Source organism: Schistocerca cancellata, chromosome 10 (assembly GCF_023864275.1).
Source record: "Schistocerca cancellata isolate TAMUIC-IGC-003103 chromosome 10, iqSchCanc2.1, whole genome shotgun sequence".
Taxonomy (NCBI): domain Eukaryota; kingdom Metazoa; phylum Arthropoda; class Insecta; order Orthoptera; family Acrididae; genus Schistocerca; species Schistocerca cancellata.
The window spans coordinates 217,850,736-217,874,183 of NC_064635.1; the positions used below are offsets into that span (position 1 = coordinate 217,850,736).

At 40.5% G+C, this 23,448-nt stretch overlaps 1 protein-coding gene across 1 annotated transcript in view; it reads left to right on the forward strand.

Annotated features, from left to right (window-relative positions):
* The window catches only part of LOC126106844 (collagenase-like), a 170,334-nt gene that overhangs the window by 92,780 nt on the left and 54,106 nt on the right, over positions 1-23,448 (forward strand). Inside the window, exon 5 of the mRNA XM_049913239.1 lies at positions 21,051-21,187. Within this exon, the coding sequence (XP_049769196.1) occupies positions 21,051-21,187 (137 nt within the window). The remainder of the gene's footprint in view (positions 1-21,050; positions 21,188-23,448) is intronic.

A 23,448-nucleotide genomic window follows, 5' to 3' on the forward strand; every position in this document is an offset into this window, starting at 1 on the left:
AGTGCCTTCATCATAAATAAAACATTTAAACTGACCTATAACGTAAGTACAAAGTTTTAGGAAACATGGTTTTTAAGTGTAAGTACAGACTAGCAGTATAAAAAGAACAGGCATAGTACTTACATGTCGAGTATAAAATAAATATCAAGCGATAAAGCTTTAGTCACAAAATTTTAAAATAGAAAACATAGAAGGCAAGCCACTATGGGCTGCTGACACACATCGAGCTTCAGTAGCATCAGGCTGAGGTTCTCGCATTTGCAATTGTGGATGGGTGAACATTACACCAAAGGTGTCATCTGGTAGCTGCAAATACATACGGGCTACTTATGATTCAAAATATAGATAGACGAATATTGTGATAAACATTATGTAACACATGGAGTAAGAGTCAAGGAAGCTGAGTAATTCAGTGAGTAGAAAAACGGTATAACATGAAATGTAGTTAATATAAACCATTAATGAACAAAAATTACATATTGACTGAGATAGAAAAAATATTTCCGTAACTGCACGAAGGAACACGAAATCAAATGTAAAGTTGTAACACTATCGACCTTTTGAGAGTCGAGAGACTTTGCACAAAGGAAGCAAAAAATGAGACTTGTACAGTATGCAGTGTATAAGAGGGTCTGCAGAAGACAATATTCTTTGACTGTGTGAAGTTTAATGTTTATATGTAATTAACAAACGTTTATAATGTTATGTAAGTAACAATAAGTATCTTTTATTTAACTATGTATTATTGTTTGTAAAGTGAAGTCAACATCAGCACAGGGCTCAGGTTAAATATAGTTGAAAACCAGTAGTGATCTACCGACGTTCTGGAAGGTCGGAAAAGGTGGAGTTTTTTTGCCGCTAACAGAAGCAGTTAGGAGAGGGGAGAAGTGGAGGGAGTCAGACAGGGGCAAGACCCTGTGGAGGCAGGTGGCGAAAGCTGATGGGGCGCTGTACACCGCAGTATTGTTTAAACAAAGCTAAAGTTTAACCGCTTAATAGCTGTGAGTGAAGGGGAAGTGCTAAGGTACAAATTTGCAACGCTTTAGAGCAGATATAAAATTACGTCTGCAACGAGTGTTCGTTGCTCGATGTGAAATGGTCTAAGGCATCCATTACTTAGACTGACACAGATCCCCAGGAAAGTCAAACTCATATTTACGATGGTATAAGTCGCATTATTCGACGCCATGAAGACAAGTAATAATCTCCATCGTTGCAAATGGTACGTGCCTTCAAAGCACCTAAATCTCCAGCAACTGTGCTCACAACGACACTATTGAAATTAACCGTCCATAGTTCTGTATACGAGCTGTGTTGACAAGTTTTTGCGTGTTCAATAATCGTTTAAGTGTTTTTTACACTAAACTACACATTTAAGATAAAGTGTTCCAAGTAGGGATCCTTTACTATAGTAAAGAGAACGAAACCGAGAATCCATTGGTGAGAAACATTATTGCGCAGTTGAGTGTTTACTTGCAATGTAAATGTGAAGAATTGCAGATTGCATTAAAAGTAAGTAAAGTAAATAGCAATTCTAACTAGTGTTATTGTGATCTTCTGTCCAAGAAACTACGTAAAGTATTTCAATAAAACTGAGAAAAACCAAGTATAAAAAACCTTTTACAATCATTTCGATTTCGATACTAACAAAGGTGATGATGATGTTTGGTTTGTGGGGCGCTCAACTGCGTGGTTATCAGCGCCCGAAACTAACAAAGGTATCGTAAAATGTTTCTTGTGTATAACACATGTTTTCAGAGGCAATGTTGCTGATCTTACCTTCTGAAACGTAAGTAGGCATTATTGTCGTTCAGGCGTTGTTTTCATGGACCAAAACTTTCTTAGTGTGTGTTTGTGTGTGTGAGCAATTCTGAAAGCAGTCTACGTGCATTAGCCTGGTCCTTCAGTGATAGAAATAATTAAAAGAGAAAAAGTTTTAATAAGAACCAAAATAAAGACCAAATTTGGTGAATTTGTTGAATAACGTCAATCGATTCCCAATATTGGCTGGCGACCGTGTTTTTCAGTATTATTAACACTCGCAAGATGTAGTTTGACGAAAAAGAAAAGCTGCAACCTAGACTATACGATAACTTCACATTTGACCGAGCTTGATCCATTATGTGGCATCTGAGGCCACTAGCGATTGTTAAGGACGTAGCTGTGTTTAAGTGCTTCAATTACCGAAGCTAGAATAACATCTTAAGTACAAAACATAATTGCTGGAGTAGAAACCGTGAGTGTTGTAAGCGGCCTTTAGACAGGACTAGAACATTTACTACGTCTACATACTATTGTTATATATGTGTTAAAGTGATAGAACAGTACTTACATTGCCATGCTATCGTTATAATGTAACCGCTTCATACCACTGAAGAAGCTTTTATTACGTAATCGTAGCTGCTCATTAAGAATGAGTCCATCTTTTCGAGAAAGATGTTTAAAAGTTTCTAATTCTTCGAGAATACCTAATCTATGCCCTTTCTTCTCAGCGTGCAAAACGTTGGTATCGTGAAAAGCTTTAGGCTCGTGGCCTGTAATCAGAAGATGGTCGGCAGAAGACTAATTTTGGGTGCTAGTATAATTTTTTTTTAAATGTTCTTTTTATCTGACTGTAAAGTCATGTCCTGTTTGTCCTATGTAGTAAGAACAGCAGGTGTCGCAAATAATCTTGTAGACACCAGAGTTTTCCAAAGGGAAACGAGTCGATTTTAAATTACGAATAAAATTTTGTTTCAGACTATTATTCGTTAAAAAGGCATCATTACAGTTGTATTTCTTACGAAGAAGGCGTTGAATCTCAGAGGAGATGGGTCGCAAGAAAGGAATAGAAAAAACTTCTTCTTTAGGCTGGACTTAATGATAGGGGTGCCTAGTGTAGTAATTCTTTTAACAGTTTTCTTTTTAAGGATGTTATCCACTATGGCAGGTTCGTATTCATTATTAACTACTAACTGATTAAATTAATTTGTACCTCCAATTTTTCTTTTGAGAGAGGAATAGAAGTAGCTCTGTGAACAGCGTTCCTATGAGATTGTGGGTGCATAGAAGATGCAGGTAAGATCTGATCGGTAAATGTATCCTTAAGAAAAATATTCAATGAGTATTTATTTTTCTCTGCTGTAAGCGTCTAGTCAAGAAAATTCAATTGACAGGCCAAGTTTTCGAGTTTGCTGATGAAGGATATTTCCTCGTGAAGTTCACTGAAGAGATTGAAAATACGGTCAATGCCATCAACAGGTCCTTTGTTGATGACGAAAATATCGACGACATATCTGAAATAGGGGAGAGTGCCTAGCGCTGTAGCTGAAAAACAGTTGAAGAACTGTTCTTCTAGAGAGTTAATGAAAACGGCAGCAAGGATATCAGCTAACGGATTTCCCATAGCAGGACCGTCGGATAGCTGATACAATTTTTCATTAAATTCAGAATAGTTGTATTTGACTATGACTATAATTAGATTCATAAAGTCAGTGGTTTGTTCTTCTGAAAGTTCTTTGTTGAAATGACGTAAATTTTTTTCTACTATTGTAAGCGTTACTTGTACTGGAATGTTTGTACAGTGATTTTTGATATCTAGTGAAAACAACTTGGTATCAGGGCTGCATTCTAAATCTTTTAATTTATGGACTAAGGCGTGACTATTGCACACTGAGAAGAAAGGGCATAGAATAGATGTTCTCGAAGAATCAGAAATTATTAAACATCTGTATCGAAATGATGGCCTCAGTCTTAATGAGCAGCTACTATTACGTAATAAAAGCTTCTTTAACGGTATGAAGCCATTACTTGATATTTGATTTCGTGTTCCCTCGCGCAGTTACCGAAATATTTTTTCTATCTATGTCGATTCATAATTTTTTGTTCATTAAATGGTTTCTATTAACTACATTTCATGTTATACCATTTTTCTACCCACTGAGTCATTCAGCTCCCTTTGTAATTCTGTAATGGCGTTTTCAGTCTTTAAACTGTACTTCTAAGCTCTTATGTGCACAAATAGTTACCATGTCTGCTGCTGCCAGATAAAATATTGCCTCTTACTTCATGTGTTACATAATGTTAATCACAATATTCGTCTGTCTATATTTTGAATGTTGGGTAGCCTGTATGTATTTGCGGCTGCTAGATGGCAGTTTTGATATAATGTTCACCTGCCCGCAGTTGCTAACGTGGGTGCCTCAGTCTGATGCTACCGCAGTTCGATGTGAGTCAGCAGCCCATAGTGGCTTGCCTTCTTTGTTTTCTATTTTAAAATTTTGTGAGTAAAGCTGTATTGCTTGATATTTATTTTATGCTTGATGTGTAGTACTATGCCATTTATTTTTATACTGATCGTCAGTACTTACAGCTAACAAACGTTTCCTAAGTCTTTGCACTCATGCTATAGACCAGTTTAAATGTTTTATTGCTGATGAATGCATCCTTAGTAGAGGCCGAAACCTAGGTCAAAAAGACGTCATTTTTGCGACCGTGGGGCATTATTTCTTTTATTTTACTTTGTAATGGTTCCTCTCAATGCAGCCATGTTTAAAACTTTAATACAAGAAAATCTTAATTTTTAAATGAATCGTATAGAAAATATCTATCAGAGGCTTAAATTTGCCTTTCTACATGCATAAAGGCTGGTCTTGCGGCCTAGTATATGAAATACATGCAAATCTTAATATATAAAAGAACTGAATAGAAAATACCAATCAGAGGATCCACATGGCCTTATTACACACATCAATGCTGATCTTAGCTAGTAAAAGTTTGGGGCTCTAAGTGGCTTAGTTTTACATAGGATAAATATCAAAGCTAAGAACATGTCATAAAATATCGTTAACTATAACTTCATATGACATTCAGAGGCCTATGCATAATTCATAATGAAAATACATAACACGATATGGCTTTCACAAGAACAATGTGCAGTATTATATGGAAATATGGCTCTGTATGGCCTGTATGAGTACATATTAGACAAATAGAACCATAGAATCAAAGTATGGTATCCCGTTTGTAAAGACGCAATACTTATAGGTTGTGTAGCACCCTCAGGGCTTCATAAATTTCAGTCTAGTAAATGACCTATATCTCTAGCAGTGGGCATTGCTGTAGGGAAAGATATGGGAAAGATTGATAAGGGCAGTGCAATTTGTCTCTAAAGGAAATGATTAACAGTCAGCTGTCATTCATCTTGAGTCAAGAAGTGCTATGCCCAAAAAAAGAAGAATATGATTATGATATATGCAAGAATAAAGACAAAAGAAAAATTTGGAGTAGGTATTAAAATCCAGGGAGAAGAAATAAAAACTTTGAGGTTCGCCGATGACATTGTAATTCTGTCAGAGACAGCAAAGCTTGGAAGAGCGGTTGAACGGAATGGACAGTGTCTTGAAAGGAGGATATAAGATGAACATCAACAAAAGTAAAACGAGGGTAATGGAATGTAGTCGAATTAAGTCGGGTGATGCTGCGGGAATTAGATTAGGAAATGAGATGCTTAAAGTAGTAAAGGAGTTTTGCTATTTGGGGAGCAAAATAACTGATGATGGTCGAAGTAGAGAGGATATAAATTGTAGACTGGCAATGGCAAGGAAAGCGTTTCTGAAGAAGAGAAATTTGTTAACATCGAGTATAGATTTAAGTGTCAGGAAGTCGTTTCTGAAAGTATTTGTATGGAGGGTAGCCACGTATGGAAGTGAAACATGGACGATAAATGGTTTGGACAAGAAGAGAATAGAAGCTTTCGAAATGTGGTGCTACAGAAGAATGCTGAAGATTAGATAGGTAGATCACATAACTAATGAGGAAGTATTGAATAGGATCGGGGAGAAGAGAAGTTTGTGGCACAACTTGACCAGAAGAAGGGATCGGTTGGTAGGACATGTCCTGAGGCATCAAGGGATCACAAATTTAACATTGGAGGGCAGCGTGGAGGGTAAAAATCGTAGAGGGAGACCAAGAGATGAACACACTAAACAGATTCAGAAGGATGTAGGTTGCAGTAGGTACTGGGAGATGAAGGAGCTTGCACAGGATAGATTAGCATGGAGAGCTGCATCAAACCAGTTTCAGGACTGAAGACCGCAGAAACAACAAAGACAGGAGTACAAACTGCAATTTAGTTTATTGACTAGGTAAATGTAAGATATCACAGTAAATTATTAGATAAATATGCAAAGATGAAAGTGAATTGCAGAAGTAGTGGAACTGGGAAATGTGGTTATTAATCTGGAAAGAAAAAGGCAGTCATGCTTGCTAACATAAGAAGGCAGTAGCATATGCAATCTCTCTCCCACAAACACCTCCGATCATATGGCACAAGGTAAGACAGATTTTCCTAGAAAGAAGTCAACATACATGAAAGACATATTAATATCATACAATATTATTATACAAGAATGATCAACATGTCAGTATAATCCTCATTATTGTAGTGCACTCATTAAACATCAAATTCCGTCATTATTCCGTATAAGTTGGTGCACTCATTAAATATTGTAGCAATACCTTTATATCTAAGAGAAGAGGCAGAAAAAATTTCTTTAATCCTAAATCCTTATAGGCAATCTGCCTAATTTACCTAGTACACTAACAGGAAAACATTTGTAAAGGGCTGCCAGGAAACAGTGTGAGAAGTGTCAATGGTATTTAGTATTCTGCATAAGTTGCTTATGTCATGCTTTCTATATAATGCATTTCACGCTTTCATATGCTTCTATTAACAAGCATAATGCCTGGTTTGGGTACAATAAGACTTCAGTAGATTTCTTCTGCAAAATAAAGAAAATTGACATGTGTTATAGCTTTCTTAAGTCTACATAGGTGAAAGGAAGTAAACTACTGACATCATCAAGTACAGGAGATATATCACATTAGAGCACAAGATTGGGCATAAATGAAACATGGCAACATTATAATGTACAAAGAGTGACTAACCTAACAAAAATGTAATAACAATTCATGAGACAAAAACATAAATGTCAGTAGTAATACTATCTTGCATAGGGTGTGCAATAATGGCAAAGTGGAGTAGCATAGCATCACAAAAGAAACACATTACACGGCATCAGCAAAGTCGTAATAGCATCAGTGATAAATGAACATAAGATATATAGAAGCTATGTAGCAAAGGACAAAATTCTTACTATGAAGAAAAAATGTTTGAATTGCCGTTTGCAATGGTCAGACCATGCAAGGGATGTAATCTGCTGGACACGTACAAAAAAATTGGTGTTTCTTTCAGTTGTCGTTTTCATGCATATGCATTTCGAAACAGAAAAATGTGCAAGGCCGAAACTTACGGTATGAGAACCGACCTGAAAGATTCTCTCTACCAGGCATGTAAGCACCTAATAAAATGGTGAATAACCGAGGAATCATGAAAAAATGTACCTATAGAATTTGTATAAACATAAGAAGTCTGTCAAGTAAAAGATTGTGTTTTATGGGTATGTAGACTTGAATGTGGAATTAAAATAAGCATAAGTTGAGATGTACTGGTAATGCAAATAACGACTTCTGCAAGACAAGTATAAGTATCACATAAAAAACTAAAACTACTATCATAGCCACAGAGTGACTATTTTAAATATTATAGATTTCATAAAGTGAAAGACTGCCAGAGCTGTCGCCTGGTGTAACGTTCTTTATATATGTTTTGTGTTTATTTGTTTGTGTCATGCAAATTTACTGCATGATGAGTTGTTAAGGTGATGGTGTGGCTAATCAGTTTTACTGCAACTCAAAAAAATTAAACAACTTAATCTGGAAAATCTGTATACATTGCCTATAATGAAATCAATCCCTCTCAAATTTACCCAGTCTGAGGAGCACTGAGTTCTATGGCCCTGTACAAAAAACTGACAAAATTCCTTGTGCTGATAAACAAAATAAAGTTTCCTCAGCTCTAGAGCCACACCAGATGTGATCTTGGTATACTGTTCTCTCCACAGTAGGCATAGAAAATATCCAAACTTGGCACAGCAAAGTACAATGCCAGCCATGAAATATCGTCATAGAAATAATATCGGTAGACTGGTTGATAAATGAATAACCTTGCAAATGTTCAGTGAAAATACTGGATATTGGCTCAGTGCTGTGCAATGCTGCCAGCATTGAAGCTGTTACAAATATTTAGACTTTTCTGACTCTGGCACATTAATATTTCTCTGACTCTGATTGAAAAATGATTTTCTTAAAAAATATTCGTTAGTTTCAAATAAACGCGATGTAGGAGAGGAAGAGGTACTGATAAGGAATATATTTCTCTGACTCTGATTGAAAAATGATTTTCTTAAAAAATATTCATTGGTTTCAAACAAACACGACATAGGAGAAGAAGTGGTACTGATAAGGAGATATCCTAAGATTAAATGCTTCGGTTAGAAAACTGTATTGAAAATAAAGTTTCTCCTTCACAAAATCTGAAACGAAACCTTTTTTCACTAACTTCAAAATGAGTGAACTTCTCAGCTGTTCTGCAATTCTAACTTACTGTCGTAGTTAAAAGCACTTGGATTGTTACATGACAAAAAGTCTGACATTGTTTGACAAAAAAGGTTCCAGAATTTAACTTCTCTGTATCAGGATTACTAAACACACAAAATATTACAAATCGCATGTACCTAATCAACCTATACATTAAACCTGATGGAAAATACCTGGCTCCTACATTCAGGGATCAGTATTGCAAAATTCATCTAAATCCACACTGCGTTGTTGCATATTAAGAACTAAATATATAAAATTTCATTACCTTACAAATCAGTTCCAGCTGTTTTAACTTTGAGTTACAGTATCAGTTCATAACCCTTCTGTAATTACCATGGTCAGAGCTCAATAGTTACAGGATCAATTGATTACTCTTCTGTAATTGCCATGGACACTGGTCAATGCTGTTAACAATCAGTATTAATTCCATTCTTGATGGTCTTATAGCCATTCATCACTTCATTTTATAAAAACTGTATTATGCTGTGTTCGTAGGCCAACAACTAAATTCTTCCAGCTAGCCACTAGCTTTAAGTCTTACATCCTACTTATGACAGAGTGGTTCAGTGGCGTCAAAAATACAATCTCTTCTACATGTGACAATCGTTTCAGGTCATTCTTTGTGAATTATATTACAAAACTGGTCTCCACGTACAAGTGGACCCCTCACAATCTCATCATTATTAGTCTCTCATCTACGAACTCCACTTCCAAGAATTTTTCATCAGATGTTTCCCTATCATTATTGCCACACCATAGCTGCCACTCTTCTCCTTCCCTGAGTAAAACATTTTACACTCTCCATTATACACTTCTTCCTTACTTCCAACTCTCATCTTCCAGTCACTTTCCCTTCTTTTCCCTCTCCTGCCACTGTGTTCAAATCCCCTATTACAATGATCCTGGCATTTCTTTTTTTCTTTAACCTCAATTTTGTCAACATTTGCATTATAGTCCTGTACTTTCCCATCAGTGTGATGACACGTAGGCATATGTGTGTGTATTAAAATGACATCAGTCTTGTTACCTCTTAAGCTCATCATCACCAGTGTTTTATTCATGTGCTCCAGTTTCAGTAATTCTTCATCAGTTGTTTTCCTATCACAACTGCCACACCATAGTTGCGGCTCTTCGCCCAAAATGAAACAATTTGTACTCTTCACTATCCAGTTATTGCTTATTCCCAACGTTTCACTTCACATATACCTCATGTATCTAGTCTATTCTTCATCATTTCCTGTTTAGTATTTTTCAGCTTGCTAGCCTACAACAGCGCGAGTACATTTCATGTTCCAATCATTAACCTCCCTTCCCACTTCCTACTCTGTTTCCTCTTCCCATCTTTATCTATTTCTCATTTGCGCCCTTTCCCTGGGTCTTCTATCCCATTTCGAGGGAGATGTGTTTTCTAACTCGGCATCCTTACCTTCTTACTTTAGTCTTTCTAGATCAAATTTCTCACACTGTTTTCGTCCTCCTATTATTTTCAATCTTATTTGCAAATTAGTACCACCAATCTGTGATCCAAATCTGTGTCTGCTCTATCATTCTTAATGCAGATTTTTCAGCTAATCTGCATTGTAGTATAATTAATTTGCTATCTTTCTTCATTTGACCTAGCTATCGATGTATATTTCGTTTTCTGTATTGTTCAAACTATGTGTTTCCAATCATAAGAGAATTTTCTCTTGAGAGATTAACCAGCCCTTCACCCCTGTCATTCCTATTTCCTAATCCAAATCTTCCAAGCACTCCTTCTACTTTTCCCTCTCCTTCCACTGCATTCAAATCCACATTACAATTTTTTCTTCTTTATGTGGTACTTCTTCAGTCTTTTCACATTAGTCCTTTAATACCCCACCATCGTTTTCACTCAGTGGTACGTGTATTTGTATTAATACGACATCCATCTTGTCTCCTCTTAATCTCATCATAATCAGTCTTTCATCTACGTACTCCACTTTCAACAGGTTGTTCATCAGTTGTTTTCCTATCATAATTGCCACTCCATAGTTTCCAGTCTTGTAGCTGCCTGAGAAAAATATTTTGTACTCTCCACTCGCCAATGTCATTTGAGATGTACCTAATACATCCCATCTACTCTTCATTATTTTGTGCTAGAATTTTCCAGCTTGCCAGCCTACAATTGTGTGAGTATATTCCATGTTCCAATCCTCAACGTCCCTTCCATGTTCCTACTCCGTCTTTTCTTTCTTTCTTCATCCTGCTCCTACACTTCTGTATTTATCTCAGTGTAAGCCCCTCCTGGAGAATCGATTGAGGGGAAGTACCATCTTCTCCGACGTTAGAAGCAGAAAAGGAATGCAAAGACACCTTCATGCCTCGAAACCAAATACCTTTCGGGTCGAAAGACAAGAGTTGGCCAAGGAAGGCCGATGGAAAGAAAAACAGAAGATCCCTCACACACGTAAGTGGAAGTAGTGTAAGTCTTAGCTAAGGGGTGATATAGGTTCCAAACCTTTAGGAGGACCTCAAAAACGTTTCAAAATCGCCCAGTTGGTACCTATATATAGTTACAATTAAAAGTGAACTATTTTTCAATATTAAATCACTACAAAATCTGATTGGCACAGCGTTTTTGAACTTGTGTTCTGCCTTAATATGTGTAAGAACTCCTCCTTTTCCCAAATGAGTTGTGCATGAGTAAGACGTTAGAGTGCAATCTTTTATACGCTTGATAACGCCGGAACTCAATATATTGTTGGTTCACTCTTAGCCTTGATGACAGCCTCCACTCTTGCAGGTATTCGTTCAGTCAGGTACTGGAGGGTTTCTTGGGGAATGGCAGCCCATTATTCATGGAGTGCTGCGCTGAAGAGAGGTATCTATGTCGGTCGGTGAAGCCTGGCACGAATTCGGCGTGAACCAAACTTCTAACATAGAGCACGTATTCGGACGTTACGCGTGATTGGTCCATCTGTGAGCCCTATCGTAGATGTGACGCATGGTGGATCTGCCTCCATACATCGGTCCGGATATATATAGTACGCAGCAGATCCACACGTGAACGTTATCCCGAATGTGTGTCGCAGCATTGCCTGGTGTTGAAATTACTGCAAAATTGCTAAATCAACTGGAATGCTTATTATTAGAGTACATTGATGATGTCTTTTTTACCCCATCCGTCCACTGGTACACTGTTGGTTACCATATAATGATTGACTGACATCGCTTGTTTGAGTTGGAGAAAGAGTTTTGGTGGATGAATAGCACCAAAACAGTGATTGCGTACATGACTGCAATGTGTGGAATCAGTCGAAACGGAATTCAGGACATTCAGCTATTCTGTCACTGTAACAGGTGAGTTAATCGTCAGTCACTTTTGGACCTCAGTTTGGAAATTCCCCACAACGCCGCAAAACTCTTCCAGTTTCCTTATGTTGAAACTGTCTATTATTTAAAATCATCCAGTGTGTGTAGTGTGTTATGGTAGCTAGATTAACAAGATGATTTTCACAATGCGACATCTAGTTTTCTGCGAGTGGCAATGGATCAGAAAGTGATAATGTCAGTTTATTACCTGACAGTGATCTCGACGTCGTGACAGAAAAACAAAATATATGGCAGTGTACAAAGCATGTTACAACAGGAAAAAAAAGAAACGTTTCAAATAACCCCACAGTGCCACAGGGAGCATCTCTTGTGACTTACAGTATGGTCTGTGGGATACAGTCATCCTCCTAGAACACAGGTGATGAAACTTTAAACTGGTCTGTCCAGTGGAGCAATACCTGTATATTTAATACGATCGTCACATGTGCTCGATGCCAGCACCCATGCGGTATTCGTTTTCGATATATGGGAGGAGAGAGATGCGGTAAAAACCTTAACGAATTCTCTAACAGATAAAGTTAGTGGAGCTTTTATAGTTCGTAATTTTTCTCTGGTTTATGGAATAGAATAATGATGATAGATGTTGGGGTGATAGACGTGAATGGGCCCTGAGGGACGTGGATCTACAGAACCTGCTTGTGCTTTGGAGAATGCAGTAGCAAAATCCGCGTCCTTCCCCAGTTCCCGTTCTGTCTTTTATACTACCTAGTGTTGCAGGAGCAAGCTTCAATTCCGTCGAATGGACAAAACTCAGTTTTGTAGCAGTAACTCAGCTTCGCCTGTTTCTACACGGGTTGCAGGAGAGGGTAGATATAATTTTCTCTAACCCCTACTCTGTTCCAACTTACATTGGAATGATCGTGCCCAAAGCTGCAGGAATGGTAGCGCAGAGTCTGAGGAGGCAGTTGCAGGATGCATAGGGGCTATCTAAAACGAGGAAGGACTTTTACTGTAGCAGGTAGGTTCGAGAAAAGTAACTCATTTTGAAATATGAGAGTGCCAGAAATATGGATCACTAGTGGCTGTAACCATTAAAAGACTTCTCCATAGGATCCAATGCAGGTATTTGCTTGAATGGGAGGGACTTGATTCCTGATCCCAGACGGCATTTCTAGCAGATAGCGTAGCACTAGAGATCTGAAAAGCTAGTGCACATTTCTTATGACCCCAATCATCACACCATCTACTGTTTGTGATCCTTCTCAATCAAAGATTGCCTATAGCCCAGTGGATATATCATCAACCCTATGACATGGCATCAAGACAGAATGCAGTACAAATACTGGAGAAATATCTAGCATTGGCGGCGTGAGAGGGTTGCAGATATCATTTAATACCTTGCTCCTTAGCCGAATCGTTTTCAAAATTCGGTAATTTTATTAGGAGGGTGCGCCATTGGCGGTGTGTAACCACACTGCTGGTGTGATAATATACACTCCGGCAGTCACCATCTATATTCAGTGTCACGGTATTTGTCTGGGAAAACCACAGCATTATTAGGTAATGCCATACATGGATTTATAAAGCTGGTATGGGTTTTAACATGGATACTTGTGTGTACCTGTAGAACCAAGACCGCTTGTGATGGTAATATGTTTGTGTCTTTTTTTTGACATATAGCTGTTTGTAAGACGATTACGCCTCTCTTTCTAAGACATGGTGGGAGCACTTGCAAGAAAAACTTATGAGACATGTCCACCCATCGTTGATTTTAGCTCAGTATTATTTCCTATCACCATCAACTGATTACTGTATTATACTTAGTAGTAGGGGCTGCATGATAGGTTTGCCTTGAGCATCTAGCATAAAGTGTGTGTTTGTGTTACAACATGTGCAAAGGAAATGACTATGTCCAGTTGTAAGGAAAGTATGGATTTGACGTGGAGTACTGTGATAGCAACTCATAAGAATAGTGCCAATATTTCTGTTTCCAGAGCCACCACCGTCAGCAGGGCGTATTTTCGATACTTCACTCATTGTCGAATGTCATTCAACTGATACCTCAATGGTAACATTGAACTCAAAGTATAGTGATAAAATATATATGTGACTGGTTTTGTAGGATGATTCTGCCTACACAGGCCTGGCATGAAGTGCCGGTGACGGGAATTATTCACGTGTCCCATTGATAGTATGAACTACCCAAATTGAAGGGCCTGTTGGAGTGTAGGAATGTAGATGACTTAACCAGGTAGTCCTCTAGACGGCTGAATAGCGAACTAATACTTTGTATGTTTTGGACAGCTTTCGTGATCTCATGGAATTTTGAGAAGATTCAATATGAACTTCTGTTTGCACTGGGCCATTATTACCACACATGTAAATTGTTCAGTTGTCTGCTTCTTCACATTTCGCGTCTTTATTTCATTGAGAGAACATCGTTTGTGGTGTATGCAACTAGCAGGTGGAAGACAGGTTTGCTGGTTCTGTACACATGAGAAACACGTTATTTGACTTTGTAAATTATAGGGATGATTTGGATTCTTAGATCACTGACATCGGTATGAGCGAGTGGAAAAATCAGTTTACTCCATTTTTCTTTTGTCGAGTTTTTTCATGTAAAGTTCTTCACAGACAGGGTAAGTTTCTAGTTACTCTATGGTTTACTGCACGCTCCACCTAGCTAAAGTTCTGGGTTTGTAGGGAAATAATTTCCAGTCTATATCTTCGAAATTATATCGTGTGAGCGATCGGTAGGTTACTATGGTGTGCTTGATATGGAGAATTACCATGAAAATCGTTTGATATTCTAGCAAGCCATGCGAAATTAGGTATGTTCTTGTAATCCCAGAGTCTGGAGATGGGTGTAGATAGCAAGCAGGCATGCAAATATGTTGGGGTCAGAAACAGTGACGCCTTTATGGGTACCGACAGCCTTTGTACGCCATTTTTCTCTGTATGAGTATCTGGTGGTAGAAAAGCGAGCGAGCAAGCGAGCAGGTCCGGACCAGAAACAGTAACGAGTTTGTGTTGAGGGAGGAAATGACGCCGAATTCGTAGAACAGTTCTGAGAGTGGTTTCGATCCACTGAGGATGCTCTTGTCACACATTGGGGGTGGATGCCCACCCGACCTCGTGGTAAATATCTAGTGCTGCGAGTATACCTACAGTGCATGTGCTTATGCTGTCTGACTTCGCAGTATATGTATGAATGATGTAACAGGGATGACATTGTATGATGCAGGATACAAATTGTATGTTTACTAGATCTGCATGGTATGCAGTGATATATTGCTGGGTTGGAGATCGGTTTCACACTCTAATATTGAAGCTCCTGTCCTTAGTTGGATAGCGGTGTAATTGAGTTTTTTCTTATTAGACGATATGAAGGGCACTTTGCAAGGTATAATTGCAGTATGGATATATGCATAAAATAGCTTTTGTGGCTGAAAGTCGCATCTGCAAGAAAAAAAAGAGCGAATGGTGCTTCCACATCGGCGGTGTCAGTAATTAGGTGGGTAAATTCGATAAGACCCAATCAAAAATCCCCTTTCAAGACATCCTTTGTGCTCTCATAGCGGTGAGAATGTCTGTGTATGTTGAAAGCAGGAAGGGTAAGACGTGACCCTTGGTGTGCCATGTTAGGACCATCAGGAGGAATGCATTCGTCGGTATTCCGCGCTATTTTCGTAAACAGGATCTGTTAGGACAAGAATTTCCATGCGGAAAAGCTGAGACATCGTAAAATCTACTAACAAGCGACCATTAGCTATTTCTGGGACACTATACAATTTCCGAGAGGTTGACTTATCTCTTATTTTCATAGCAGGTGGCATCAGTATAACATTGAGAACCTTTCAGATGGTGAGTAACCACGCGAACATTTCACAGTAAGGTGTCAGTCATGCTGGGACAGATAAGCATGGCTGGACGCAGCTCATATGTTCCGCTAGGATTGGTAGGGAGAAAGCAGCCTGTGCTGTACTGGAACAGATTTCTATAGCACGATCTGTGACATCAGTATCCACAGGTATAGCATCAGCAATGGTAAACACACATGCTACCCAAAGGGGTTTTGAGTATGGGATCAGTGTGAGTGGGCCTTGGAGTTCTGTGGCGAGGTGGACAGGGGTGCATGCTGTACCTCATGTGATGGGCCAGGATGTGACGGCAGAGGAGGAGTCACTGCAGAATCGGACCACTGTCAGCAGCCTAGTTGCGGCAGCCCTAATCTGCTAGCCTGAGGGAGGGCAACCCACGGACGCCAGAGCGATGCTGCAGCAGCCGCAGCTGGGGTACAGTTGGGGCCGGGGGCAACGGCGGAGGCGGCAGCAGCAGCAGCTGCAGCAGCGGGGACGGCGCCGGTGACGGTATTGGACGTCGAGTAGCGGCTTGTTTTTTTTTTTTTTATTAGCGATCTTTTGTTTAAACTGTATTCCATCGATTTCACCGACCAATAGGATGCTGCTAATTAAAAAAAAACTACCCAATGCATTTGAAAAATATCGATTTATTTAATTTGCATAAATTTTTTATATCAAAGTGGTGTTAGCGGTACCATAGTTAAGGGAAGGTGTGTGTGAGTGGATGACATAGTACGGAAGAGCATAAGTGCAGAACACTAGGCTCATTTGCATAATTTTTATGTAAAATGCAGTACAATAGTTTCAGGGGGTGGGTGACAAAGAAGAATGCGCGCGAAATGGCGTTCAAAATAATGTGAAATTCGAAAAGTGTAGCAGAAAATTGTGGAATGACATAACTGATTACTTAATTTGGTACAAAGGCGGTACATTTGTTTAAGGAAATGATGGTGACATGTAAAAGAGCTTAACAGAACAATTGGTTAAGTGCCGACAAAGGGCCAAATATTAGGTTAAGGTACCCAGAGTACACCGAGCGAGGTGGCGCAGTGGTTAGCACACTGGACTCTCATTCGGGAGGACGCTAGTTCAATCTCGTCTCCAGCCATCCTGATTTAGGTTTTCTGTGATTTCCCTAAATCGTTTCAGGCAAATGCCGGGATTGTTCCTTTGATATGGCACGGCCAATTTCCTTCCCCATCCTTCCCTAACCCGAGTTTGCGCTCCGTCTCTAATGACCTCATTGTCGACGGGACATTAAACAACACTAATCTAACCTAACCCAGAGTACAGTGCTGAACATTAGGTTATGCAACATGCTTGCTCCATGTAATTACTTCTTACAAGACCTACATGTTTCCAAACAGCAGAGAATGATGAGCAAGAGAAATCCAACCCCCACAAACTAATTTTTTTCAAAAATGAACAATATACCCCTGAATTTCCTGTGATGAGACCCTTCCTCTCCACCATCAGACCGCCATCTTGGATTACATCATGAAGGGACGACAGGGCCCTCTGGTGGTAGTACTGTGTACTAGGCCCAGATCTCGTGGCGAACACACTGTTTCCTGCCATTTTCCCCCACCCCAGGCGACAATCTTGGATTACATCATGGAATAAATGACAGCACCCTCTGGTGTCAGTGCTGTGTACTAGGTCAGTTGGACTCCAGGCCTTGTGATTAATGCACTGGATGGAGGTGCTGCCTCTAATTGTTTAAAGGAAGACTGAAAGTCCAGCACAGTCGAGTTCTCTTCCCACCATTTCCTAGGAAGCGGTGGTGGTTGGATGAGTTAGGTAAGTGGAGGTAGCTCAAGTACCCTCACATTCCTGCCTTTTCTTTGGTTAGTAGAGATAGCCCAAGTGGCATTTCTTTACCACCAAAATTCAAATTTCCATCCAATCGCTAGGAAGATGTGGCTGTCAGATGACTTAGGTTAGTGGAGGTAGCCAAAGTGACCTATTTTTCCTCCATTTTCTTAGGTTAGTAGAGGTAGCATTGTCCTTATGGAACTTTAACTTCCCACCAAGAGGATGTGACACTTTCCTGCCATAGAGGTTAATTAATCGATCAATTTAATAAAGAATAAATCAAATTGACAAGAGTGAGAGGGGAACCTATTCCAATGACTCACACCTAAAAGTGCACATGTGGCAGCGAGGGGGGGGGAAGGGAGTTGGGGGAGGGGGATTGAGTGGGGGAACAATAGGATAATTGCCTGTCAATCAAAGGAGAACAATACGTTTAGTACCTGTCAATCAAAGGAGAACAATAGGTTGCCCCTGAGTGCATACCTGCCCCTGATGTAGGCAACCTGCACTAAAAACACCTACTCTCCTCTACTGTCTTCAGGCTTCACTTTTTTGCTTATTGCTGGCTTGCTACCTGAGCTCCTGATGTTCATACAGTAGCTTCTCTTTTGTCCAAAGATTTCTTTAATTTTCTTATACATTACATTTTTATTTTCCATATACAACAACAACGGCCTTGCCGCAGTGGATACACCAGTTCCTGTGAGATCACCGAAGTTAAGCGCTGTCGCATGTGGTCGGCACTTGGATGGGTGACCATCCAGACCGCCATGCGCTGTGGCCATTTCTCGGGGTGCACTCAGCCTCGTGGTGCCAATTGAGCAGCTACTCGATCGAATAGTAGCGACGTCGCTCAAGAATACCATCTTATGACCGGGACAGCGGTGTGCTTACCCCCTGCCCCTGCTATCCGCTTCCTCCACCGAGGATGACACGGCGGTCGGATGGTCCCGGTAGGCCACTCGTGGCCTGAAGACACGAAGACATGAAGCATGTACAACAACAATTATAAAAATCCTGTATTTCCACGAAGACCTGACTTGCCTTTCTGCACATTGTATGTAATTATTAATAAAAATTACAGTAGAAGATAAAGAAATGTGACAAAGGCAAAATGGTAGGCTTTAAAAAAAATACACATTGATCTAATTTTTGGTATCTAACGTTCCATAAATACTGCTTATCTTCTTTAAGTAATTGCTACAGCAATTTTCACTCGTTAGATCATTGTTCATCCAGGATAGAAATCATCGTATCACTATACAATGATCGGCCAGAACATTGCGACCACCGACCTTCTACCAATATAAAGCCATCCAGGCGACAGTAGCGTCACCTGGCAGGGAATAACTGCTAGTCAGACACACGCACCATACATGTAGTATCAGTGAGCATGCTGTCTGTCTGTAGATCGCACAAAGTACACAATCTATCTGAGTTTGACTGAGGACAGATAGTAATTGCTTGGACTGTCAGCACGAACATGTCGGAAACTGCAGGAAGTTCGAGTGTTCGAGGAGTGCTGTTGTGTCTTCACCAACAGGCGAAACCAAGGTAAAACCAGTTCCAGACATGGTGGGTGTTGGTGGCCACTCCTCGTTATAGATGTCGGATGTCGTAGGCAGGGTAGACTGGTAAAACAGGACAGGCTTCCAGTGGAACTAACATGAGACTTTAACGCTGCTCAGTGCACCACACTCTCCTGACAAAGGGCCTCCACAGCTGTCGATCCATGAATGTGTCAATGTTAACACCATGAAATTGGCAACTACGACTGAAATGGGCATGTGACCATCGGCACTGGACGTTGACGTAGTGGTAGAGCGTCGCTTGGCCTGATGAATCCCAATACTTCTGCGTTATTCCCATTGGAGGGCGCGAATCGGTCGTCTTCCTGGGCAACTCGTCCTTGAACCCTGTATTGCGGGATGGAGGCAAGCAGGCTCCATTATGCTCTGGGGAACATTCACGTTGGCACTAACGGGTCCAGTGGAGCTCGTGCGAGGCACCTTGACGGCCAAGGAGTGTCGTCCACTGGTTGCAGACCGTGTGCGTCACTACACGACGAAGGCATTTCTCACCAATATAATGCGCCATGCCACGAGGCCAGGAGAGTAATGGAGTGCTTCGAGAAACACAGTAGCTCGTCAGATCTGAACCCGATCGAACACATCTGGGATGTGACTGAACGTGATGAAGAACTCATCGCCCCCCCCCCCCTCCCAGAAACACAGTGGCTCGTCAGATCTGAACCCGATCGAACACATCTGGGATGTGACTGAACGTGATGAAGAACTCATCGCCCCCCCCCCAGAATTTACAGGAATTAGGAGACTTGTGTGTGCAGGTGTGGTGGCAGCTCCTACCTAGGCCTCGTATCTTCCAGGCCACGACACGTCGCCGCCGTTATCCCTGACAAAGGTAGGCATGCTGTTTATCAGGTAGGTGGTCATAATGTTCTGACAAATGCATACTGCATTTTTTCTGCCTTTTTGTAAATGGCTTTTATGTAGTTCACATCTATAAACAAAAGTGTGGTAGAAATGGACAGCGGTGGTAAACATTAGTGTTCGTTCATTATGATTTTAATGACTTCTCTGTTAGAGAAACGTAGCTGCACCTTTAGTAGCATATATAACTACTAACAAAAAGGGTTATAAATAACTAATTTATCGTGCATTTATTAAATCGTAGTAAGAAACTTAATATTCAAAAATATTTATTTTATTGTTCCTCAAAAAAGTTCTACCTACTCTTGCAAGCAGCACAGCACACTGTCACAATAATCCATCTCTAATAACAGAAAACGCCGCGGGTTAGCAAAGACAACTTTCATTTTATCTGAAGCTGCTTGTTTTGGAAGACTCCTTTTCTTTCACTGTTGTATTTTTGATCAGACGTAAATTACTTAAAGTGTCAAGAAGAATAACATCTTAGTTCTTCAGTTCCTTTAAGGTAAGTGTTGCAAATGTCATGTAACTTGCTGCGAACTAATATGAATATACATGACAATAAAATGTAGTATGTTTCACTGCGGTGTCGTCCGCAGCTCGTGGTCTAGTGGCTAGCGTTGCTGCCTCTGGATCACAGGGTCCCAGGTTCGATTCCCGGAGAGAATGGGGATTTCCTCTGGTCAGGGACTGGCTGTTTGTATTGTCCTCATCATTTCGTCATCATTATCGGCATTCGTGGCAGTGGCTAGATTGGACTGCAAAAAAAATTGGACTGTGTAAAAATCAGGACTTTCTACGGGTGCTGGTGACCGTGCAGATGAGTGCCCCACAAACCAAGCGTCGTCATCACCTGTGGTGTCCCTACATTAGTGAGTAGCTATGTACGAAACATGTGATTTATTCCTGATATGCTAACTGATTCAGTCTCTGCCATAATAAAAGAAACTGGCCAAATTGAGTTTGGTAAACTATTGAACAGCTTTAACAAATTATTGCAAAAAAATATTGCAAAGATCCTTAAACTGCGAGTATCTTGGACGGATATTACTAACTAATTTTATGTTGATACTGAAAGGAATAGTAACAGGATGCTCATGTTCGTGAAGATGTACGAGTATGACATGACTGAATTTTTTCGTTGCAGGCAAAAACTTTTCTGACACTCTTCAGTATGCTGAGTTGACGGTTGTTCCCAATTCAGTATGCGAGGAGGGCTACGGACCAGATTTCGTTCTTGAAAGTACGCTGTGTGCCGGAAACAAGTTCAAAGGCATCTGCTTCGTGAGTAAAAAGTGTGGTGTACCATAACTTATTATTAACATCTTATTCTGTGACTTTCCATAAATGCCTTCTACAATGCTAATTTGTAAGTAACTAATATTGTAGCAATTTATTCCATCGACTTCACAGAATTTGCTTTTCATAACTAAGTCGTGCTGTCTGCTTGTGAACATTGATAAAAAATCGGTGTATTTTCTGATGTAACTACGAACGACAACTGATCTTCTACGCATTTCTATTATTAATTTGTTACTGTCAGCAGATGTCAGTGTGACTGAAACTGCAACAGTTTGCTGTATCTTTTCTGCATAATATGTATCATTGATGGCGGTGGAAATGTCTGCACACAGACGCTGTGAAACTAATACACGTTACTAATTTTAAATACATTTGTACATGAATATGGCATTTGCAATCAGTAACAGATAAATGATGTAGGTACACCAGCTTGGCTCGCGTATAGATTTACTGGAGTGAACGCTTACAAGACTTATTCTCACAGAAAATTTTTCCATCATACTGTAAAGTAAAGAAATACCACAGCAATTTTCGCGTTGCATTTATCACAAGCTCAGGACCACTTTCCTGGATATTATTCATTACAGACCTTTCATCAGAATGCTGTGCTGTCGCTCATTTCATTGTTAGGGTCTGCAGCAGTGACGAATCGTCGCTGTGATACTCGTATGTGGAGTACCTGAGGCAACAGAACTTCTCAACAGCAGTAGTGAAGGCAACAACGTGGCGTCTATGTCCGCCAGTGATGACCCTGACTGACAACCAGCGACCACTTACATACTCCCCCTCCCCCCCACCCAACCATCGACAAACCCGCAGAAAGTGTTCGACAACACGTAAGAGTACCGTGCTTTTTAAACTCATAATCTTTTGTTAACACACGCTAGCCAGCGAGTCTGACATTTCAGAACACTCGATACGCCACGCACACTTCTTGGCAGTGGGGGCATTGTCGAGTCGCTGTGGCATTGTTTCAGTATGTAAACACCTGGCATGTGAGTCGCTCTGTGCCAGGAGGTTGTACTGTTGGTCAGCCTGTAAGATGGGGTTAATTATGGTGAAAGAGGAAGATTTGTATTTTAACGACTATGTCGAATGCCTCTACGGTGGACAGCGGAACCAGGTATAGCGTGGTCAGGCTGCCAGAAAATCACAAGTTGCAGTAGAGTGGTGAATGGGTGCTTGTTAGATTCTGGATGGTACGCCAGAGAAACAGTGAAAACTCATTCATTTATTACTCAGAAGGCATTCGTTATGACGATGCCCCATGACACCAACGCCCATGGGACATAAGCAGTGCACACCCAGCCACAGCACACTCCACAGCCAGCACATGGTGCACGGCCACGAGCCGGTGGCCTAGTGGCGAAGGCAGTGGCAGTGCAAAAGCGCTGACCCAGCGACACAGGAATATCACATTGATCGCACCGACCTGATGCCATTACAACCCAGATGGAGCAGTCGAGGCGTGGATGATCACGCTGATTACCCATGCAGAAGGGGCAGCTCACAACAGCAGAGTCTGCCCAGGGCAAAGGTAAGCAGCAAGAAGTTTGTACACACAGGAGATGGTGGACTGGACGGAAACCAGAGGCGCAAGCAGATAACAGACCCTTCACGTGGCCCACTGATTGAAAAGTATTAAGTACACATCACTGGACTTGGCACCAACAGCAGTGCCACAGCTAACAACATAACAGTCAGTGACTGATTGAGCCATGTACACTGATATTGATTTGTAGACTTGTAAAATTGGTGGCCAGCATGGGGCGCTTCTCGAGACGGGCAATTGGCTAACTGCGATACCTTTCATTTAAAAAAGGTGCATTGTGTAAACTGGCTTGGTGCCTACATGTATTGATAGTGCATCAGTTCTGATCGCGCGAGTCACAACACGCCTGTAGCTCAGATGTGAAGGAACCATGCCGTCGACGCTGCAATAGCTCTGCCTCCCTGTTTCGTCACTGATATTGCTACTCTGGCTGCACCCTGTGACGCACGAGTGGCGTCCAATAAATAATTCAATGTTTTTTTTCTAGGCCAGTCTAGATTGAGAAAATGTGGAATTTGTCGTGGGACATCGTAGAATATCCCCACTTCGATCTCTATGGTTTCATAAAGTTCTGATGAGTAGCGAAACTACATGTAGGCTTCAAAATCATAATGGAACTGTTTTCCAAGCATAAAGCTGTCACTGGGTTTCATTTGGCAGCAAACCAGATCATAGATTCGTACTTGCATGC